The 19,286-nt window shown below is 43.5% G+C and overlaps 1 protein-coding gene across 3 annotated transcripts in view; it reads left to right on the top strand.

The window, feature by feature from the left end:
• CECR2 (CECR2 histone acetyl-lysine reader) overlaps window positions 1-4,718 on the top strand; it is a 91,377-nt gene extending 86,659 nt beyond the window's left edge. For all 3 annotated transcript variants that reach the window (XM_080913651.1, XM_080913650.1, XM_080913649.1), the window contains exons 18-19: window positions 398-509; window positions 1,738-4,718. In XM_080913651.1, the coding sequence (XP_080769777.1) occupies window positions 398-509; window positions 1,738-1,743 (118 nt within the window). In that variant the 3' untranslated portion in view covers window positions 1,744-4,718. The remainder of the gene's footprint in view (window positions 1-397; window positions 510-1,737) is intronic.
• Window positions 4,719-19,286: the final 14,568 nt, after the last annotated feature.

Genomic DNA, 19,286 nt, shown 5'->3' with positions numbered 1-19,286 from the left:
TGTGTCCCTGGAATGTCTTTTAGAGATTTGCTTTTTTTCTATTTGTTTTCATTTCTTTCTTCTCCAGAATCTAATCAAGGCTCTGGTATTCATTTGGTTGTAGTGTCTATTTTGTCTCTGTATACAAATCTTATAGCTTTAATATCTTTGACTTGTTTCTCAGTTCAGGCCAGTTTTCCAGGGAAAGTTTCCCCAGTGCTGGGTTTTGTTTTTTAGCCCCTTTGTTTTAAGTGTTGCTACATCATCCCTAGAGTCATGTCATGACACCTTGTCCCAGTATTGATGTTTCTAAATTTACCAGCTTCTAAATTGACAGCAGTGTCTTTGTGATTGAAGTATCTCTGCTCTCTTAGTAGTTCCTCATTAACTCTTCACTGTGCCTTTCTTCTGACTGTAGATTGCAAATGCATCCAGTCCAATCACAGTCCTTATTCCCAAAGACCCCAGCACCTGCAGCATCACCAGAACAGTTGCCACCACATAAAACCCCAACACTTCCTCTGGATCAGGTAAGAATTACTAAAAACTAGAGTAGTTCCCAACACCTGACAGGTGTAAGCAATAAATGCAGGTTGAGTATCTTGGGCCCCAGGGTACTTGGGGTTCAGGTTTCTAGATATTGAGATATTATCATAGACTTTACTAGTTGATAAACTTAACCTGAAAACATGAGCCCAAAATGCTGCTTTTTTATTGTTATGTCTAGGCTTTAAAAGTTTTGGATTCTCTAGACAGTGGTACACATCTACTGGTACATCCCAGCCAGGGCTCTGGTTGGTGGTGGTGGTGGTGGGGTGTTGGATTTCACCAGGGAATGGTAGTGATTTCACCAGGACTGGAGAGCCAGAGGCGGCAGATCTCATTAAGTTTGTGGCTGGCCTGATCTACAGAGTGAGTAATAGACTTATGAGCTGCAATATGGGTTCTGGAAATTGAGCTCAGGTCCTCTGGAAAAGCAACTAATGCTCTTAACCACTGAGCCATCTCTCCAGGTCAAAGGAGACCATATCTTTTGGGGTTTTTTTAAGATTTATTTATTTTATGTATATGAGTACACTGTATATTCAGACATACCGGAAGAGGGTATTGAATTTCATTACAGATGGTTGTGAGCCACCATGTGGTTGTAGGATTTGAATTCAGGACCTCTGGAAGGGCAGTCAGTAGTACTCTTAAATGCTAAGCTCCAGCTCCCAGAGACCATATCTTAAAAGAAAAATTTGGGGACCTCAGCATTGGAATAAAGAATGTTCAACCTGTACCTGACTTCATTTTTCTGAGAATAGAGGTTGTTTTTTATAGGAACTGAATAGTTTTGTACATGCGGTTTTATGATCCTTGGGAATCCAACTCAGGAGATCATGAATTTCTGCTGAGTGCTTTGATTATCCTTTGAGTGTGTTTATGGGGATGTGTTTTGGTTGATTGTTTTTTGTTTTTTAGGCAGTATTTCAATGTGGCCTCAGCCATTTTAAATTAACTATGTGACTCCAACTCTGGCCCTCTTGCCCCTACCTCCCAAGTACAATGTTTACAGATGTGCACAGCTATATTGGGTATTTTTCTTTCTTTCCAGGTACTAAGCACTGGGATCTGAGTCCAAATTGGAGCTTTAGAACTCAGACTAGTGTCTGGGGGTAAAACTACTGCCCCCTCAAGCCTGTGAATTGTTTTTGACATACTCAATTATTGTTAGGCTATGCAATTGATGTAATTTAAAATTTTTTGTACTTTCAGAGCTAGTCCAGGGAGGAGCTAAGTCCCAAGGAAATGGACAGCTGCATCTGAAGACAGAGGCAGGCCTGGAGGATCTGGAGGAATAATGACTGTTGTACATCTCAGTTCTGTCACCTTGCTCCCTCTTTGCTGTGAATCAAGCCATCTTCAGAGCTGAACTGCATAGGCCTAGGTGCAAGCTCGTTAGATGACTGACAGGACTGTAGCTGGGATCACCTGCACAGCCGACAAACTTAACAAGAGCAAGTGTACCTGGAGTTCTTGCTGGCTTCTCCAAATCCCAAGACTCTTGTTCAGGGAAAATCACTTTACACTTGGGTGGAGGGTACATGTAAGGCTGGAGTGGTGCTTTTAAACTTTCATGAGCAGCTAATCTCAGGTATATTTTGAGGAAGGGACTACTTGTAGTATTAATGTTTTTGGAGCTGGGTCCAGTTTACAGAAGTTTCATGTTGCCTTTTTTTATTATTATTTTTATTTTATTTTTTTGTGGTGAATGTATTGTATATAGACTGGGACAGTCAGGTGGGCACATGGAGGAGCTGGGAGTCCTTTGCAGCTGTGGCCAGCACACTGTACTGGAGTAGTCTCTGTCTTTGTTACAGTCAGGTCACATTGAATACTTTTGGGGCTTGGAAAAGAGACCCAGAGGAGTGTGGCTTATCTATGTCACTAACTTGAATTCCTGGTAGCCTCTTTTCTAGCCTGCCTCAGAGACTACTTGTCCTCCTCAGCATCCCTTTCTCAGTTGGTTGAATGGTGCTGTCATGTGGCTTACTGGGTGTTGCAGCCAGAGGACAGGCTGTGCTTACTCTAGACATGGGAAAACACATCCCTTCCTACTTTTTCCACCAGCTCTACAGATAGTTGTAAGCCAGGAATTTGGGCTTTGTAGAGTGTTTTACTTATTAGAAGATAAAGTGGCTTCTTCATGGGCCTTTTAGGCCTGTGATCTAGAAGGCATCATACAACGCTTTCTAGCACAAATCACGTTTTGTGAAAGTGACTACTCAGGTTTGTTAAATATGTTAGTTTCAATAAAGAAATTGCACAGGTTTGAATAAGGAAAGTATATCCTATAGATTTACATTTGAAATTAGGACTATTTCAGTATGTAGTTTTTATCCAGTTTAAGTGAATCATAGACTCAGTCATGTTGATTTAAAATAGCTGTCAAGGGCTAATTCTTGGGAATTATTTGTTGTGTCTGTGATAGGAAACAATTTTACAGTATTAAATTACGTTATTATGGATTTAGAGGTGAATTACACTGGATTTTCCCCTGTTTAGCCTTTTGTATTTTATTTTAGCTGAGATGTCACCAAAGTTAGGATCTATGTTTAAATTCTTGAAAATCCCACACAGAATAAACCAAGGGAAACGCACAGGAGTTGCAAGTCTTTGTGAAAGAATATAATTTTTAAGTATGCTTTGGGGTAATAGAGATCTCCATAAAATACTAATATGCCCTAATATCTTAGAGTATAGGTGTGGGGAGGGAGATTTCCTTCCAGTTCCAGCATCCTCAGAAATGCAGACTAGTCTTCCAGATGTGTGAGGATTGCAAGGAAAACAATTGGATATATATAGGCTGTAGAGATAATTGGACCCTAGGAACCTGCTCTCTTCATGGAAGTGGCTGCTTACTAACCTGCTGGTATTGCTGAGGACCCAGAGAGTGTTTGGCACACACAAACAGGAAGTTTTCTTTCCTTTTAAGTTGTTTTCAGGTCAGCTGAATTAGAAGCCAGACATCTCTGCAATCCAGTTTAGAAGAGCAAAGAAGTCAGAATTGTGCCCTTGAGCTGTATAAGCCAACTTAACCAACTACTGCAGTTTTTGTGTCCACCACTAATTGTGGAAGCCTATAAATCTCACTAGGAATGCTGCAACCATCGGGCCTCTTTCAAGGTTCTAAAACTAGAGGTTGCTAAGCTGCTTCTGCCTCCCATCTTACCCCCATTTCTTGTTCCTAAAGAAACGCTGTGAAAAATGCTGGGGAAGAGAGGAATTGGTGAGTTCCTTTATCCCTTCTTGGTTTATGGAAGAAAATAAATTGGAAATTGAACTACTGAATTAAGTTCTAACACTGTAAGAAGAGCCTGTTGTGTCCTGTGTGTAAATTTGGTGATGCCTAGTGCTTACAGGACCTAGAACTTCCTCCCATGTCTGGCCCCTACTTTTATTGGTCTTTGAAGTGCTAGGTTTTCAGGAGCAGCCAGAACACAGTGCTGAATCCCTCACCCACTCAAATGCAGACAAGATCATTGGTCTTTTGCCTTTCTGCTTCCAACACTTCTCTTCCAGGTATCTCACACAGATGCAGTGTCTTAAAGGCAGATGCAAATAATAGTGTTTGCAGTCTTCTTTAGTAGGGAAATGGTGGTTATGGAAGATGGAATACTTAGAAAGTAGTATATAATTGTGTCTCAAAAGATTCACTTTTAGGCTAGGACCTGGATCATTCATTGGCCACTGTGACCTTGCTAGTATGCTGACTCTCAGTGGTCCCTAGGAGGACATAGTTGTGCATAATTGGAAGCATTCTTGGATTAGTGCTAGATTTAGCTTTATCAGACTTAGTCATAACTTAGAACCCTTAGGGCCTAAAAGAAAAGATCCAGAAAGCAAAGTGGAGCTTTTTAGAAGGCTTTTGAGTGTGTGTTTTTGTTCCCCAACCCCACTGTGAAATCTTTTTCTTTAAAGGGAAAAACAAAACAATAGCAAGAGCTGTGAACTAAAATTCCTCACCTTAGAACAATATGAATAGGATACCATGCAGGGCTCTTGTTCATGTAACTTTCCATCCTATCTCTTAAAAATAAATGTGCAGCCACTCTGCTTTCTGAGCCTGTAAACTGCTCTTCAGTTCACAGTGAGCCTAGGCCCTAGGCCAGCTGCTCTCAAAGGGTAAATCTCATACTAGTCCATATATTATACTATATGGAAAACGTTAAGACCTATGGTCTCCACCCCTCAGCTCAATCAAATTTCAACTTTAAATGTCAATTATTCTAGCCTGTTTCTTGACTGGCTATTTGGTGTTATTGTTCAACGTTTGATGTATAGTTGTTTTCTGTTTTAACTTCTACTAGCATTAAAAGGTATACATGTTGAATGTAATCTTAAAAACACAAATGTTCCAGTGTAGTTCTCACCATGTCAAGTCATACCACTTGGTCAGAATTTTCCTTTTAATGAATGTTCAAATCTATAAATGATAAACTGTTCTTAAGATGTACTTGGAGGTAGGGGAGGGACTGCAGAGGTAGTTCTGTGGTAGAGCACTTGCCTAGTGTATACAGGTTCAAATAAAGCAGGTCTGGTGGAATGGACCTGTAATCCCAGCTCTTTAAAGGTTGGGGCTGGAGGATCACAAGTTCAGCCTTGCCTGAGCATCTCCATAAGATTTTGTCTCAATTAAAAGGAGGGGTGAGGTACAGCTCAGTGGTAGAGCACTTGTGCAGCATCCTTGAGGCCCTAGCTTCAATCCTTAGTTACCACCTTCACCCCAACCCTCAAAATAATAAAAATAATAATAATTTGAAATTTTCCAAAAAAACTTAATCCAGAATCAAGGTCAGGTGTCAAGGTTAGGTGTCACAGTCCTCAGGTGTTTCAGATGACCTCATTTGATCTTCTAGCATTCCTTGATTCCTTCCTTGGACTCCTTCTTTATATACTTAACCCTGTTGTGCAGTTCTCTTCACAACAGTGTATCAATGAGTGTTCAGTCCTGGGGGTTTCTAGAATGTTAGCAGCTCTTGTCAACAGCTATAGCAAAGACACTTGGCATTTGGGTGGAACATGGAGATGCATTCTCCCTTTCCCCCATGAATTTACAGCACTACTTTAGTTCAGATGTGAGCCCAGCATGGTGGCACAGGCCTTTAATTCCAGCAGGCAGAGGGAGAAAGATCTCTGAGTTCAAGGCCTGCTTGGTCTAGCTTCAGGCCAAAGGTTAAGTAGTGAGACTACCCCTTCCCCATTAAAATAGCAAATAAACCCTGAGAGTGAATGTGACAACTGCAGTTGATACTTGCTGGTGAAAGGCACTGAATACCCTGTTTGAGCACATTAAACTCCCTAGAACCTTAGGACCCGACGTAAACCTTCCCTTTGAGTAGACAGGTTACATGCCAAATCACCATAGGCTGATAGGAGCTTAGCCTTGGTGCTAAGCTCTGGATCCCTCTCTGTCAGTCTTGGGTTAAACATACTCTCTAGGTGAGGTGGGACAAAAAGCTTTCTACTAGTTTGGCTTAAGTTAGCTGCTCTTACTCCATCCTCTCCCTTGGGATTCAGTGGGGACAGCTGTATGGATATTGAATAATTTATTGAAATGCTGCCTCCACCTCATTCTGTAGCCTCTGTGGCCCCTTCATTTCTCTAGGCAGGGCATACTTATCTCATTTGACTTGCGGGAAGCCCCTTGGAGCTCTAGCCCTGAGTTGCCAGTCTGCACACAGTATGTGACACTGGACGTTGGTCTCTTGCTATGGAAGTGAATGCCCTATGAACTGTCCTGGCCAGTATCGCAAAGGGGGAATGGTATTTATTTTATATTGTATATACTTTGACATGGTCTGCTGGTTCCCTGCTGTTTCACTGAGAGCGACGATTACCTCAATAGTTAGTTTGATACTGTGTGTTGGATACTTTTTTTTGAAAGAACTTTTTAAAAAGCTTTTTTGATCTTTGGAGATCTGTAGATTTATTTACGTATGAACTGGTTATTTTGTATAAAGTACATTGTTGAATTAGTAAGGCTTTGATGTATGTGCCTGGTGTGTGTTCATGTGTTACTTTTATCATCAGGTCAGAATTCTGTTTCAACAGAGGTGTGAGCCACAGTGCCCACCACCTAAAAGGATTCATCTTCACCTCATGTAGATGCCAAGAATCTTCACAGTGGGGCAGTCTACCAATTACTTAGAAATAAAGCTGGCTGCGGTCTTAACCCATCACAACTAATCTGTGGTACCCATCTCAAGCCTTTATCCTTATCCCAGGTACAATGCATGGCTGGTTGCAGGTATCTTCCCAAAGGAAAGAATTCCTGTGTTTGGCATTGGCTACTCTCCTTTGCAGAACCTTTGGTGAGCAGTCAGTTGACAGGGACCATAGATGTCTGCAGCCTGCAGTCGTCCACCTTACAAATACCCAGAAGAGGGAGCTGCAAGCCCAAGGAGGCTTGGGCTAACCCAGTTGTTTTTACTTTTAGTTCCTGGGAAGCATGTTTTCATTAAGTAGTTAGGTTCTTTTAATCAACTATAGTCTTCGACCAATGCTCCTAGCTGCTTTTATTCTTATTAGACCTAAGTAGTCCCCATTCCATAATAATTCAGCCATACATGTGCTACCCACAGTCCCTGGACTCTGAAGACTGCAGTATAGTTAGTAGCTTGAGCAGCAAGGACTTGTATCTCTACCTTTACATGGGTTCTGGGGCTCACACTCAGCTTGTTGGGCTTAAAAAGACAAGAAGCGTTTTCATCTACTGAGCCATCTGTCCAGCCCAAGGCCTCTTCAAAACAAACAAACAAAAAAAAAGTCCTGAAAACGTTTACATAAGAGAAAGGGGCATTTCTTCTATAAAATATGCTGGTATATGTAATTTCTGGAACAAAATAAGCTTTAGGGTGAACACTTAGGAAACTTGGGTCTGCCATTATGCTGCTCACATTGTTCTCTCTGGTGGTTGTTTCCATTTGCCTAGAGTGGGATGACAAGACACTGGCTTCTAGCCCCACGTGCTAGCTTCTCAAAAACCCAGCCCAGCTGCATCACTGCCTTAAACATCCTGACAGCTGCTTCCTTGTGCATACTACTCTACTGTCCCTTAAGAAGTAGAAACGGGTTTCTGACTTAGATATTCTCTACCAAGAACCCCCGTATTGCATAATTTCTCAACAGGGAAAGCCAGATTACTAGGAATTTAGCTATGGACCTGGAGGAAAGTACTTGCTTCTTCCAGCACTCACATAGCAATTCACAGCAGCCTGGAATTCCAGTTCTAAGAGATCAGTGCTCAGTTCTGACTTCTGTTGTGCATCGATTAAAAACAGATCCTTAACAAAATAGACCTTAATTCTTAGAACTTGATATAGGTCACTTGATAAGAGTGTCTGTACTGTGTATGAGGCCTCAAGTTCCAACTCCAGCTCCTAATAAAGCTGGGGGTGTTGGTGTTTTCTTGCTTGCATAGCTTACAGCTGAGGGTGCACAAGATCCCATCGCAAAGCATCTATTCTACACAAATAATTTTGACCAAACAGTGCTAAATCCTGTATATAACAAAAAATGTTTTCTACTAGTCAGCTTGATTTTAAAACTTGCTAGAGCAGACAGTTAATTCAGCCTCTTGGAAATTGTTTCTGGGTAACTTTAGTTTTTCAGAACAGTCCTGGAATTTGAAGATGAGTCTGGCCTTGAACTCACAAAGATCCTCCTGCCTCTCTCTCCCAAGTGCTGGAACTAAAGGCCTACCTATTGCCACCCATCTCTGAATAACATTTTTGGTCTAGCAGGTACAGTATAAGATCCTGTGTTATGAACTTCCTTGTTAAACTGGAACAAAACCAAACAGACAACAAAGCATGAGTAGAATGTGGCTTAGGGAAGAAAGGAGGCTGTAAAGTGGCCGTGAGCCACTCCATTTCCGACCATCAGAGACAGGGAAGGCACATCTCATCAACGTTCACTTACCTGTGATGTCCCATTCAGGAAATAAGACATCTTCACTTACAAGCACCCATGTCTAGGCAGTTTTGCACTAATCTCTCCTTGAAAATATTACTAATGGTTGGGGAATTACCTAGGTGGAATCTTCTGGAAGGTTTTGGCCTCTGGTTATTATGTAAGTGGTGTCTTTGGATGTGGGCTCTTTTCTCCTGGGTGGCTGAGCTCTGAGTGCCCATGCTGCAGCTGCCGCTGCTTGTCTGGGCAGGCTCACTGTCCTCACCCCCCACTTCGCTCTGGTAGCTTGGCCTTGCTGATCTGTTGCCCTGGATTCAGCTCCTTGAGCTTTTGAAAGGACAGTGTTTGCATTTGTTTCCGTGTCCTTTGTGCTTGCTAGGCTCACTCCTAGTTTCCTGAGGCAGTGTTAGCAAAAGCTTTCAGTGCAAAGTGAACTATGCAGTAGCAGCCAAGAAGGCAGCTGGGAAATGCCCAGATTGAGCTATTGTGTGCTGGAGTCCCTGCCCCTCTGCCTCCATGACACGAATTTTAATTCAGGTGCCTTGAGACCATTTGAGGAGTGGAAAACCACAACTTGCTCCTAGAATCCTTTCAACTCATTTCTGACCACATAGACCATTCGCCCTAGTCTGGCCAGTTAAAGCTGGACAGAGTTGTTTGAAGCAGTGACGCCAGCTCCTCAGATTGTGTCAAGTTTTCACTATGGGAAGGAGTTAAGTCTTTATAGGAAGGCAAAGACAAGATCCAGCAGAGCCTGGCCTGGAGTATACCAAAAACTGAGGTGTGGAGTGACTCCTAACCACCTTGTCAGTAAGTACAGTTGCCCTTGGTGTCCGTAGGGATTAGTTCCAGGACTCCCATTTGAAAGTGCTAACCCTGTGTAATTGGTATTTGCATATCACCCATGTACACATTCCTGTATGTATGTTATCTCTAAGTGTCTTATGAAAACCCATGTATGTAGTTAAACTGTACTGTTTGGCACTAATGACAAGAGAATATGCCTGTGCATACTCAGCACAGAGTCCCCACTCCCATCCCCCACATGCTTGGTGCAGTTTGCTGAATCCACTTGAGGCAAGGCAGACTGATATGGAGCATTTGCCTGACACTTTGCTTATTCAGAATACAAAGGAGGAGACTACTGTCCTTTAGAGAGGAGGGGAAACATGGAAGGAAACTGGCCTACAGCAAGGTGCTGGAAGGGACAGTGTTCAGCCAGAGATGAAGGGGATGAAGAGTGGTTTGTTCCTTATTGCAGTAGGTGGTTCTTGGTGTGTTCACACCATTTGACTTGGATAGACATCAGTGCATAGACCAGCTCTGACCTGTTGTGTCTGTCAGATGGGGTCCCACATTATGAACAAATAATCACTTAGAAACTGGTTAAAATGTAGGTTCTGACACCTTTGCTGATCAGCCTATGAAGGGCCTGCCCCCTGATATGAGACACCCCTGTGATGTGCCTCAGAGTTTAAGAGCACTCGCAGAGAGGAAGGGCCTGGCATCAAATCTGGAGCTTTAAACCTTTCTGGTCTGAGTTGAATTTCATCTTCATACCTAGTGGATAGACAGCACTGCCATCTCCTGAGTTATAGAATCCAGCTTATGCTGCTGGCTAAATGGTACCATGTCCTCTGCTCCAGACTGGGACAAAATAGTAGAGCTGAGGAACTCCCTTGCTGTCATCACCTGCTTTTCTGTCTTCCTTTCATCATTCTCCGTCCAGTTCAGCTTCCCAGTTTCTCTGCACCTCAAGGCTTTGAAAACATCAAAGCTGTAGTCCTTTGCTATCTAACAATCCACAAATACATGATAGCCCATTCGCTGCTGCGACGTTTTAATCAACAAACAAGCTCCTGCCGGTCTAGTCTGCCTCCTTCTTCCTGGCTTTCTGAGCTATACAAAACCTGCCTTAAAGAGATTGGTTTTTATGATGCACTCAAGATTGTAAACCAAGCAGAACAGTGGTTCAACAGATACCTTGACTGTGTATCCCAGTAACATAAGACTGGTTCATTGAGCCTGGGGATTAGAAATACTGCCTTCCTAGCTGACTTGGAATCTTGCAAGGCCACTCTGGGTGCAAGTAGGCCTTTGACCCTGCCTGGAGAGTTGCTTAAAGAGAGTTCATATGCATCTCTAACTTTCATGTGCTTTTCCAGATCCATCACCTTTCTTTCTGCCTGTAACTGAACTAACGCAAACCAAAGCTGAAGCTCCCTTCTGCCCTGGCTTACATCTCCTATGGATCCTTCCTAGCCAGTGATGTCACACACACACACACACACACACACACACACACACCCTTTCTTTTTTCTTTTTTTTTGGTTTGGCTGGTTGATTTTGGTTTGGGTTTTTGCTCATTTGAGAGTCTTCATGAAGCCCAAGCAGATCTAGAATTTGCTTTCTAGCCAAATACACTCTTGATTTCCTATTTTTCCTGCCTCTGTTTCCTGATTGCCTATTAGCCTGTGCTCTGGGGATTGGTTGGACTGAACTACATCCCAGCCCTCCTTTTTTGTTTGGGGTTTTTGGTTTTGAAACAGGGCCACTCAGTAGTGAGGGCTGGCTTCAGGTTTATGATGCATTATATAGTTCCACTATTTGAAGGCTGGAGTTTTGAAGTCTGGGGTTTCAAGTCCTGGGATTAGAGGTAGAAGCACTAATATTCACTGAATTCTCTTTAATTTATTGGTTTTTCTTTTATGTGTATTGATGTTTTGACTTTGTATACACCATGTCCTTGCCTAGTGCCCACAGAGGTCATCATTGAATTGCACATAATTGTGAACTGCCATGTTGGTGCTTGAAGCCGAAGTCCAGTTCTTTGCAAGAGCAGCAATAACATTTACCTGCAATTATAAACATGATTGAAGCTGGTGTATTAGCTCCATAGTGAAGTGCTTGCCCAGAATGACATGTACGTACAGAACATAGAGTTCCATCCACACACCTGCAAAAGGAATGCATTAGCTGGGTGTGGTAGTACATGCCTGTCATCCCAGAAATCTGGAGGCTGAGATGTGGTGATTGTGAGTTGGAGACCATTTTGGTCTACACAGTGGGTTTCCAGGCCAGCCAGACTACAAAATGAGACCTATGTCAGAAAACAAAGGGTTTGTGCAACCAGGAAGCATACATACCGATCACAGCACACACTCTTGTACATAGCATCTCTTTTGCAGGTGCTGCTGCTATAGTTCAACAACCACACTCATCCAGCCAGAGTGCTGACTTAAATCCCTTGCTGACCCTCTCCTCACACTTGCCATCTACCCCTTTGTGTTCAGCCAGCTGACAAGGCTTTTGCGTCTTCACAGAAATGGCTGCTCGGGTCTTGCAGGATACACACTATAGTTTTTACTACTTGTTTTTCCATCGTTCTGACTTCTGATGGTAAAGAGTCCCCAATTACCCTGCCCTACAACTGCATAAGTCCTATGTAAAGTGCAATGTGGCAAGGGCTGAAGGAGGACTTAATGCTTGCTGGCACCTCTGCCCATGTGAAAGAGCTGCAGCAGGGACAAGGAGGGAGGGACTGAACTCTGATAACACCCCAAGGACAGCATTGTATGCCAGCTCTGCCCACAATTCACTGGAAAATCAGCCTCTGTCCTTCATTCCAGAGAAGGCAGAAGGAAGGTCCTTCCTGAAAGCTGGTAAGAGTTGTCTTGTCTGTCCTTGTCAAGCCTAGGGTTTGTAGGAAGAGATGGCAAGGAAGCCTGGGAAGAGGGCTTTTCCATGTCACCCACTGCAAGCAGGGTTAATAGGAAGTCTTTCATCCCAGGTACACCCCTCAAAATGGGGTACTTCCTGGGTAATGGGTTAAGACAGCTAATGGCCACTCTGGTAGGAAGTGCTTACTCCTGAGAGAATCATGTGCTCTGCTAGGAGCAATCAACCCTGGTTCTCACCCCTGATTGAGCCTCTGTAAAATGTGAAGAAAGCAGCTCACAAAGGCTGTCTTATGCTCACATCAACTGCATGTCAAAGGCAGTGTTGACCTTTGTGGGTTACTGAACAGTCCGTGACAGCTAGTTTTCTCTTGGACCTGTAGATGTAACCCGCAGGTGGTCCTAAATAGCTTCTCAGTTGGATAAGGACACAGGTCAGTAATGTGCATTGAGTGCTGAAATTCATTATCTAATTTGGGAGGTTGGAGCATGAGGATCACCTCCAGTTCCAGAGGAGCCTGTGCTACAAAGTAAACACTGGTCTTAAAAACTGAAGCTGGGGATAATGGTGCCTGCCTTCAACTCTACCAGAGGATCCCTATGAGTTCAAGGTCAGCTTGGACTCCATAGCAAATCCTGGGACAGCCAGGGCTACATAGACCCTGTCTTTAACACGCACACACAGGCACATACAAACACACTCTTAGTTCTGAGAAGAAATGACATTGGTTTAAATATCACTTATTAACAAACACTTTGTAATTTACTGGTGGTCTGTGAGCAGAGTGCATCCTGGGCACACTGTCAATGTGTGCAAGGCCTAGGTGCAAGACATCCTCCATGCTCCAAACCTGGAGGATGGACATGGGCCATAAAGCTGAAGAGCAGATGCAGAATCCCCTGAGGTGATGACATTTGGAACAGGTTTTGTTTATACTTGTTTGCAATGTGCATGCACACCTTAGCATAAGGAACATGTGGGAATCAGTCTTCTCCCTCTACCATATAATCACCTTAACCTCCTGAGCTCTTCTCTGTCAAGCCCTGGTCAGAGATTTGCTATTGATGATAAGCTGGTTTTCTCCTGGTCCTTCATGGTGCATTACCTTTGAAATTTTACTATGGGAACAAATTAGATAAAGCAAAACCAGCAAAATGACCCAGTGAGCAAAAATGTTTGCTGAAGAAACTTTAAGCCCTGAGTTCAGTCCCTGGAGCCCACGGTGGAAGGAGACAACCAGTTACAGACAATTTCAAAAAAGACTTTTATGTGTATTTTACCTGCACATGAACACCTGTTACCACAAGAAGGTGTCAGATCCCCTGCAACCTGTGTTATAAGTGGTTGAGAGCTACCATGTGAGTTTTCAGCCTGGGTTCTTAACCATTAAGTTATCTCTCAGCCTCTCAGACAAAAAGGACTGTCAAGAGGCTAGACCATTAAGTGAGCCCCAAACAACCTCCTGCTCTGCCCATCTCTGCAGGCAGCTTCCTTTCCCAGGTACCTTTTTCAGCCTCCAGTCCCTCGGGGGTCAGACCAAAGACTGTGACTGCCACAGTAAGTACCTTCTCCACCCTCGTTCTTCCTGCCTCTGCCACCCCAGTCTGTACATCCCATCAAAAGTTGCTGTGAAACTCTAAGACCTATGCCCATTTCTTCCAGAATAACTAGACTTAAGGCATATGTTGTGTCCTCAACTGTCACAAAAGTGGTAATTTTGGAACATATGCTACATCCACAATGTTGGACTAGACTAGCCAGGGCCACAGAGTAGCCCCACACAGCCTTTGCTCTCTTCCCCTTCACAAGCCCACAGGTGCCCTTCATCAACTCTGAGTCTACAAAACTCACTAGGCAGTTATGACTGTAAAATGAGATGTGAGGAATACTGTATTGTGTTTACAAAAAGATAAAGATATGTTCCAGGTTTCAGCACCAATGTTAGGAACAAGATAAAGAGAGTGGAGGGGATATGTTTTGTGGAGGTGTGGTGAGGTATGGGGGGGGAAGGGGTGCCTCTGGTGGGCCCATGTTGAAAATCTCTTCCCTCTAAGGGACCAGCCACACGATGGTAAAGTGTAGTATAGGATTGAGTTTATTCAGGGCATGGAGAGGAGAGTTAAGAGGGTAGTAGGGTCAAGGAGAGAGAAGAAGAGTAGAGGCCGGCCATGAGCATGTGGGGGAGGGAATGGGGAGAGGAGGCACAAAGGGGTGAGGGCAAGAAGGCAAGAGCAAGAAAGCAAAAGAGAGGAGGGGGCAAGCAGCCTTTTTAATAGTGCCAGGTAACTGGGGTGGAGTTTACTGAATCCTAACATTCCCCCATTTTGGTTTAATTAAAAGGAAAAATTAAAGATGATGGGTGGAACAGGAGTAGGGATATCGTAATCTCTGACTACTTCACACTTGCTTTGTGGGTGGCATTTCTTCAGTGAACCTAGAAAAGTGGGAATGGAGATGTTTGTCCAGTCTTAGAGTTGGCTGTTTCTTTGTTGTCCGGGGCCTGTGGAACCATCTGAGGAGAGGTCAGAAGGAACAGGTCTAATAGAAGCATCTGTACGTTGCTTTTCTGAAGCTGTTCAAATAATACACCTGTATTAATACAGCACCTGTAATAAGCACCTGGACTTGACAAGATGCTGGAATACGCATATGTATGCATTATAGGAAGAGATTAAGTACATTTGGAAGAAAAAAAATTTTTTACAGGAGTGGTCCTAGTGCTACACTGAGTATTTATTAAAGATACTAGTTAACAAGTCATAAAGCTAGCTAAAAGAGCATTTGGGTTCATTAGAAGGAGCCTGAAATGTTGCTTTGTTGTGCTTGGTAAGGAATGAAGTAAGCACACTTACAGAACTCTTCTCTAGTGCTCAAGATTGAATGTAAGGCCTCCTACCCATGAGGTCAGAGCAATTCCACTGAGCCACACTGTCAGCCTTGTCCTTTCAAAGTCTTTCCATGAAAGTAAAGGATCTTATTTGTCAGACAGCTACAAGCCAGCTGCCTGGTATACTGACCATCACACTGCAGGTATTCAGGTTACCTAAAGGATTGGGCAGTATGGGCCCTGTTGCCAAGTTTAGGACTTTGCTAATAAGATTCCTTTAAAACCATGACTGGCTAAATTTAAAAAGTAGTTTTTAAAGGGGGAGGGGGGGCGGTGGTTGGGGGATGGTTCAGTGGTTAGGAACATTGGGAGTTCTTGAGTTCAATTCCCAGCAACAATAGTAGCTCACAGCCATCTATAATGGTATCTGATGCCTTCTTCTGTCATATGGGCACATATACTAATAGAGCACTCATATACATAAATAAATCTTTAATTTTTTGCTCGGTACGAAAACGGTTTGACAAGGGGTCTGGGTTCAGTTCCTAGCACCCACATTAAGTAGTTTACTATCTGTATCAGGGGTGCAACTACCTATTGTGGAGTCTGTAGACACATGGTGCATAGACAAATAGGCACACATACACATGTTTTAAAAAATTAAAAACTTTGGCTCTATCGATTGGTTCACAGATTTGCCTATGGCTGGAATCTTGTGAAGTCATGTTCTTTGAATAGTTTCTGCTAAAGGATTGACTGAGCAAGGAAATCACCCTCCAGCAACTGCATACAGTTTTTGTGAAATGTCCAGGCTCAGCGTGTTCCTTGTTCTCTGACTTATCTCAAATGTGCTCATTCCCATTGCCAAAGAACACTGATTTTTTACATCTAATTTTGCTCTAGAAACACCAGAAAGGTGGCCCAAAGGGCTGCCTTTACTTTTTCCTTTGACTTCATAGAGAAAGGTTAAGTTCTGTTCTTCCTAAGTAGCCTCTTATGAATTGTTTTTGTTTGTTTCATGATAACTACCATCTTAAAGACTGGCTGACACTTTAATATCACAACTTTTTTTGCTACCAAGTGTCCCAAGATTTTGGCCTTTAGAAAACTACAGGGCTTTAAGAGGTGGCAGGGACAGGCTCCTCACCAGGATGAGGACTGCAGCCTGAACCCACCTTCTCTCAGGGAGAAGCTGATCTCAGACAGTGTGGGAGTCCAGCCTCCAACTGCTGACTTTCAGTATTAAACTTTTGATTAGGGATGTCAAGAAGCAGGGGTTAGGGAGATGGCTCAGCTGTTAAGAGTTAAAAGCATCAAGTAAATCCAGTCTCAGAGAGTCTGACGCCCTCTTCTGGCCTCCTGTGACAGCTGATATGTAGTCACATAAACACAGCTGAGGAGCTGAGACTCGGCTCTGGTTAAAAGTGCATGTTTCTTTTGCAGAGGACAGCACACACACCAGGTGGCTCCCAACTTAGCACTTCCTGCTTCAAAGACTCGGTTACCCTCTTCTGGCTTCCTTAGAAAACTGCATTCTCCACATACACAGACCAGCAAAGAATAAGACGAACAAAATATGAGCTGAGAAAATATCTTAGTTAATAGTGTTTTTCTAACAAGCCTTAAACTCTAGGTTTAATTTTCAGCCCCACATAAAGCCAGTTGTGATCATACAGGCCTATATTACCAGGACGTAGGAGGCTAAGGAAAGTTTTGCCACAAATTGGAGGCTAGCTCAGGCTACATAGTGAGTTCTAGGCAAACCTGAGCTACAAAGTAAGACTGTCTCAAAAACAAAAAGCAAAGCTGGGCAGTGGTGGTACACAACTTTAATCCCAGCACTTGAGAGGCAAAGGCAAATAGATACCTGATTTTGGGACCAGCCAGGGCTACACAGAGAAACCCTGTGAGAGAGATGGAGAGAGCATGCCCAATTCTGTATATATATATACCATAAATAAAATACACAATAATATTTCAGCTGCACTTCTAGTAAGAATTGCAGTGGGATCTCAACAACAAAGGGAAATGCTCCTGAACCGGGAATGGCACCACTGGGCTTCCTCTTAAGTGTGCTTGATTCTTGTCTGCCCTTCCTGTACACCTGCTTTCTGTTTACACACCTGACCAGTTTCCACGCTGCCAGCCCCTCCCTTCTGCTTCTTCAGTTTCCCGACTGCATTCTATCTGAGCTCTGGACTGTCTCTTGCTGAGTTACTAAGTTACTAAGAAGATAGTCTCCTGCTGTCTTGATTGGCTTCTGTCTTGTCCCATGGCAGCTGACATGGGTCTGTCTTGAGCATCTCTCTGCTCAGTGTCCCCATCTCCATTTATGACCTTGCTTTCCTAGCTTTACTGTCCCTTCCACTCACTACTCAACCCCAGGATCATGTTTACCCAGCTTGTTTTTTTTTTTTTTTTTTTTTTTTTTTTGTTTAATTTTTGGCAGTGCCAGGAAGGAATCCAGGACCCAGACATGAGCTTGATAAGTCACATGTCTCCCTGAGGACTCTGCTTGGCCCTCCCACCCACATGGCTGCCTGTGCCCTGCCTGAGACCCTAATGAAACCCTGCTCAGACCTCATTGACAGTGTAGTTGGCTTTTCCCTTCTCAGTCTTCTCCCTCTCTCTTGCATGTTTAGGGGTAGAGGGCTAAAGTCAAAGCCAGGCAACTTCTTCCATCTTTGCTCTTTGCTATTTGAGACAGTTTGCCAGGCTTCCGGATGCTGATGGCAGGTAGGAGGCACTGTTTTCTTCATAGGTTTCTTACTCTTACACTTCAGGCTTTTCTGTGTATTTGTTGTTTCTGGAATTTAAGTCTCCGTTAAGGCGATCTTAGTAATTTCTTCACTAGTACTATGTTTCAGAACTGGAATAGACCTGACAATATTAAATTTTTTCCTTGTATTTATTTTACATTTGTGGATGTTTTGCCTACATGTGTATGTTGTGCACTACATGGGTGCCTGGTACCTGCAGAGGTCAGAATATTGCATCAGGTCTCCGAAAACTAGAGTTACAGGTGGCTGTGAGCTGCCGAGGGTACTGAGAATTGAGCCTGGGTCCTCTGAAATTGCAAGTGTTCCTAACCATCCAGCCATCCCTCCATCCCCCTCAAAAATATTTTTAACTGAAGTGATTATCATATCTTCAGAGAGTCACTTTTCTCTTCCTCTTCCTTTCTCCCTTCCCCAAAACAAAAATACCCAGAGATGACTAAGACTTTGCCTCAGAAAGAGCAAAGAAAAGAGAGGAAAGAGACCCCAAAGCATCATGTAAGCCAGGAACACTGGGGTGCCCTGATGCTTTCCACTGGTCTGGAAGTAGGACGGAGACCCAGAAGGCGCAGTCTTTTTACTTCTTTAGGCAGGATCTTATGTATGTTAGGCTGACCTTAAATATGCTTGTGTAGCCCTCTTCGGCGCGCGCACACGCTCACACCCTTCTCTTTAGGATGAATTTTTATTCTGTAACACTTTGTAATTCAGACAGGCCTTGAACTTGTATCCTGCGCCTCAGTCTCCAATTATTATATTTCCCATTTCTAGGCCACTGTCTCCGTATTTTCTGTGTGTGACAATCATCCATGCAACACCAGTCACAGTGGCACACACCTGTGACATCACTCAGGGGGCTAAGAAAGATCCCTCGGAGTTTCAGACCAGCCTATTCTACAAGGAAGAGTCCCAAAACAACACAAGTAAACCAGCCTAACTCAGTCAATGCAGAGCTATGTTGCACAGCTTGGTTTCATATGAAACTTTAGAAAGCTCAGTTAAGAGCCATGTGCCAGCAGGATGGCCAATACCCATAACCCCAAGCACTTGGATGGAAGCGGGTGGATCAGGCATTCAAAATCATCCTCATCTATGGGGGTGGTGAGGCCAGTGTCTCTTCTACCTTCATTCCTCATACTTCCAAAAAAAAAAAAAAAAAAAAAAAAAAAAAAAAGAAAGAAAAGCTACTTGAGTGAGGACATCTAAAACACTGCAGTCCTTGTCTGCTATGAGAGGCACTCTGGGTAAAATCTCTTCATAGCCCATGTTCTTATTACTCCCATAACTCCCACAGATGCCTTTGGGAATGGCTTTTTAGTTTAAGTATCTACTCTCTCATCCCCCTTCCTTTTCTGATCAAAGTACAAACAAGGATTTCTGTCTGGATACACATTTCCAAAGGTATAGGAAGTGGAGACATGGAACACGCAGGCATGAGGTATTCCATGTCCTGCCAGTTCTGTGGAGAGAGAGAGACAGGGACACAAACACATTTCTTCCCTCTCCACTGGCCTCCACAGCAGCTGCCTGTGAGGGCCCCACAGCCTGTGTCCTGGGAGCTGTCGTGG

Source organism: Micromys minutus (genome assembly GCF_963924665.1).
Source record: "Micromys minutus genome assembly, chromosome: 3".
In the NCBI taxonomy this organism is placed as follows: domain Eukaryota; kingdom Metazoa; phylum Chordata; class Mammalia; order Rodentia; family Muridae; genus Micromys; species Micromys minutus.
This window is presented reverse-complemented; position numbering and strand designations above follow the sequence as displayed.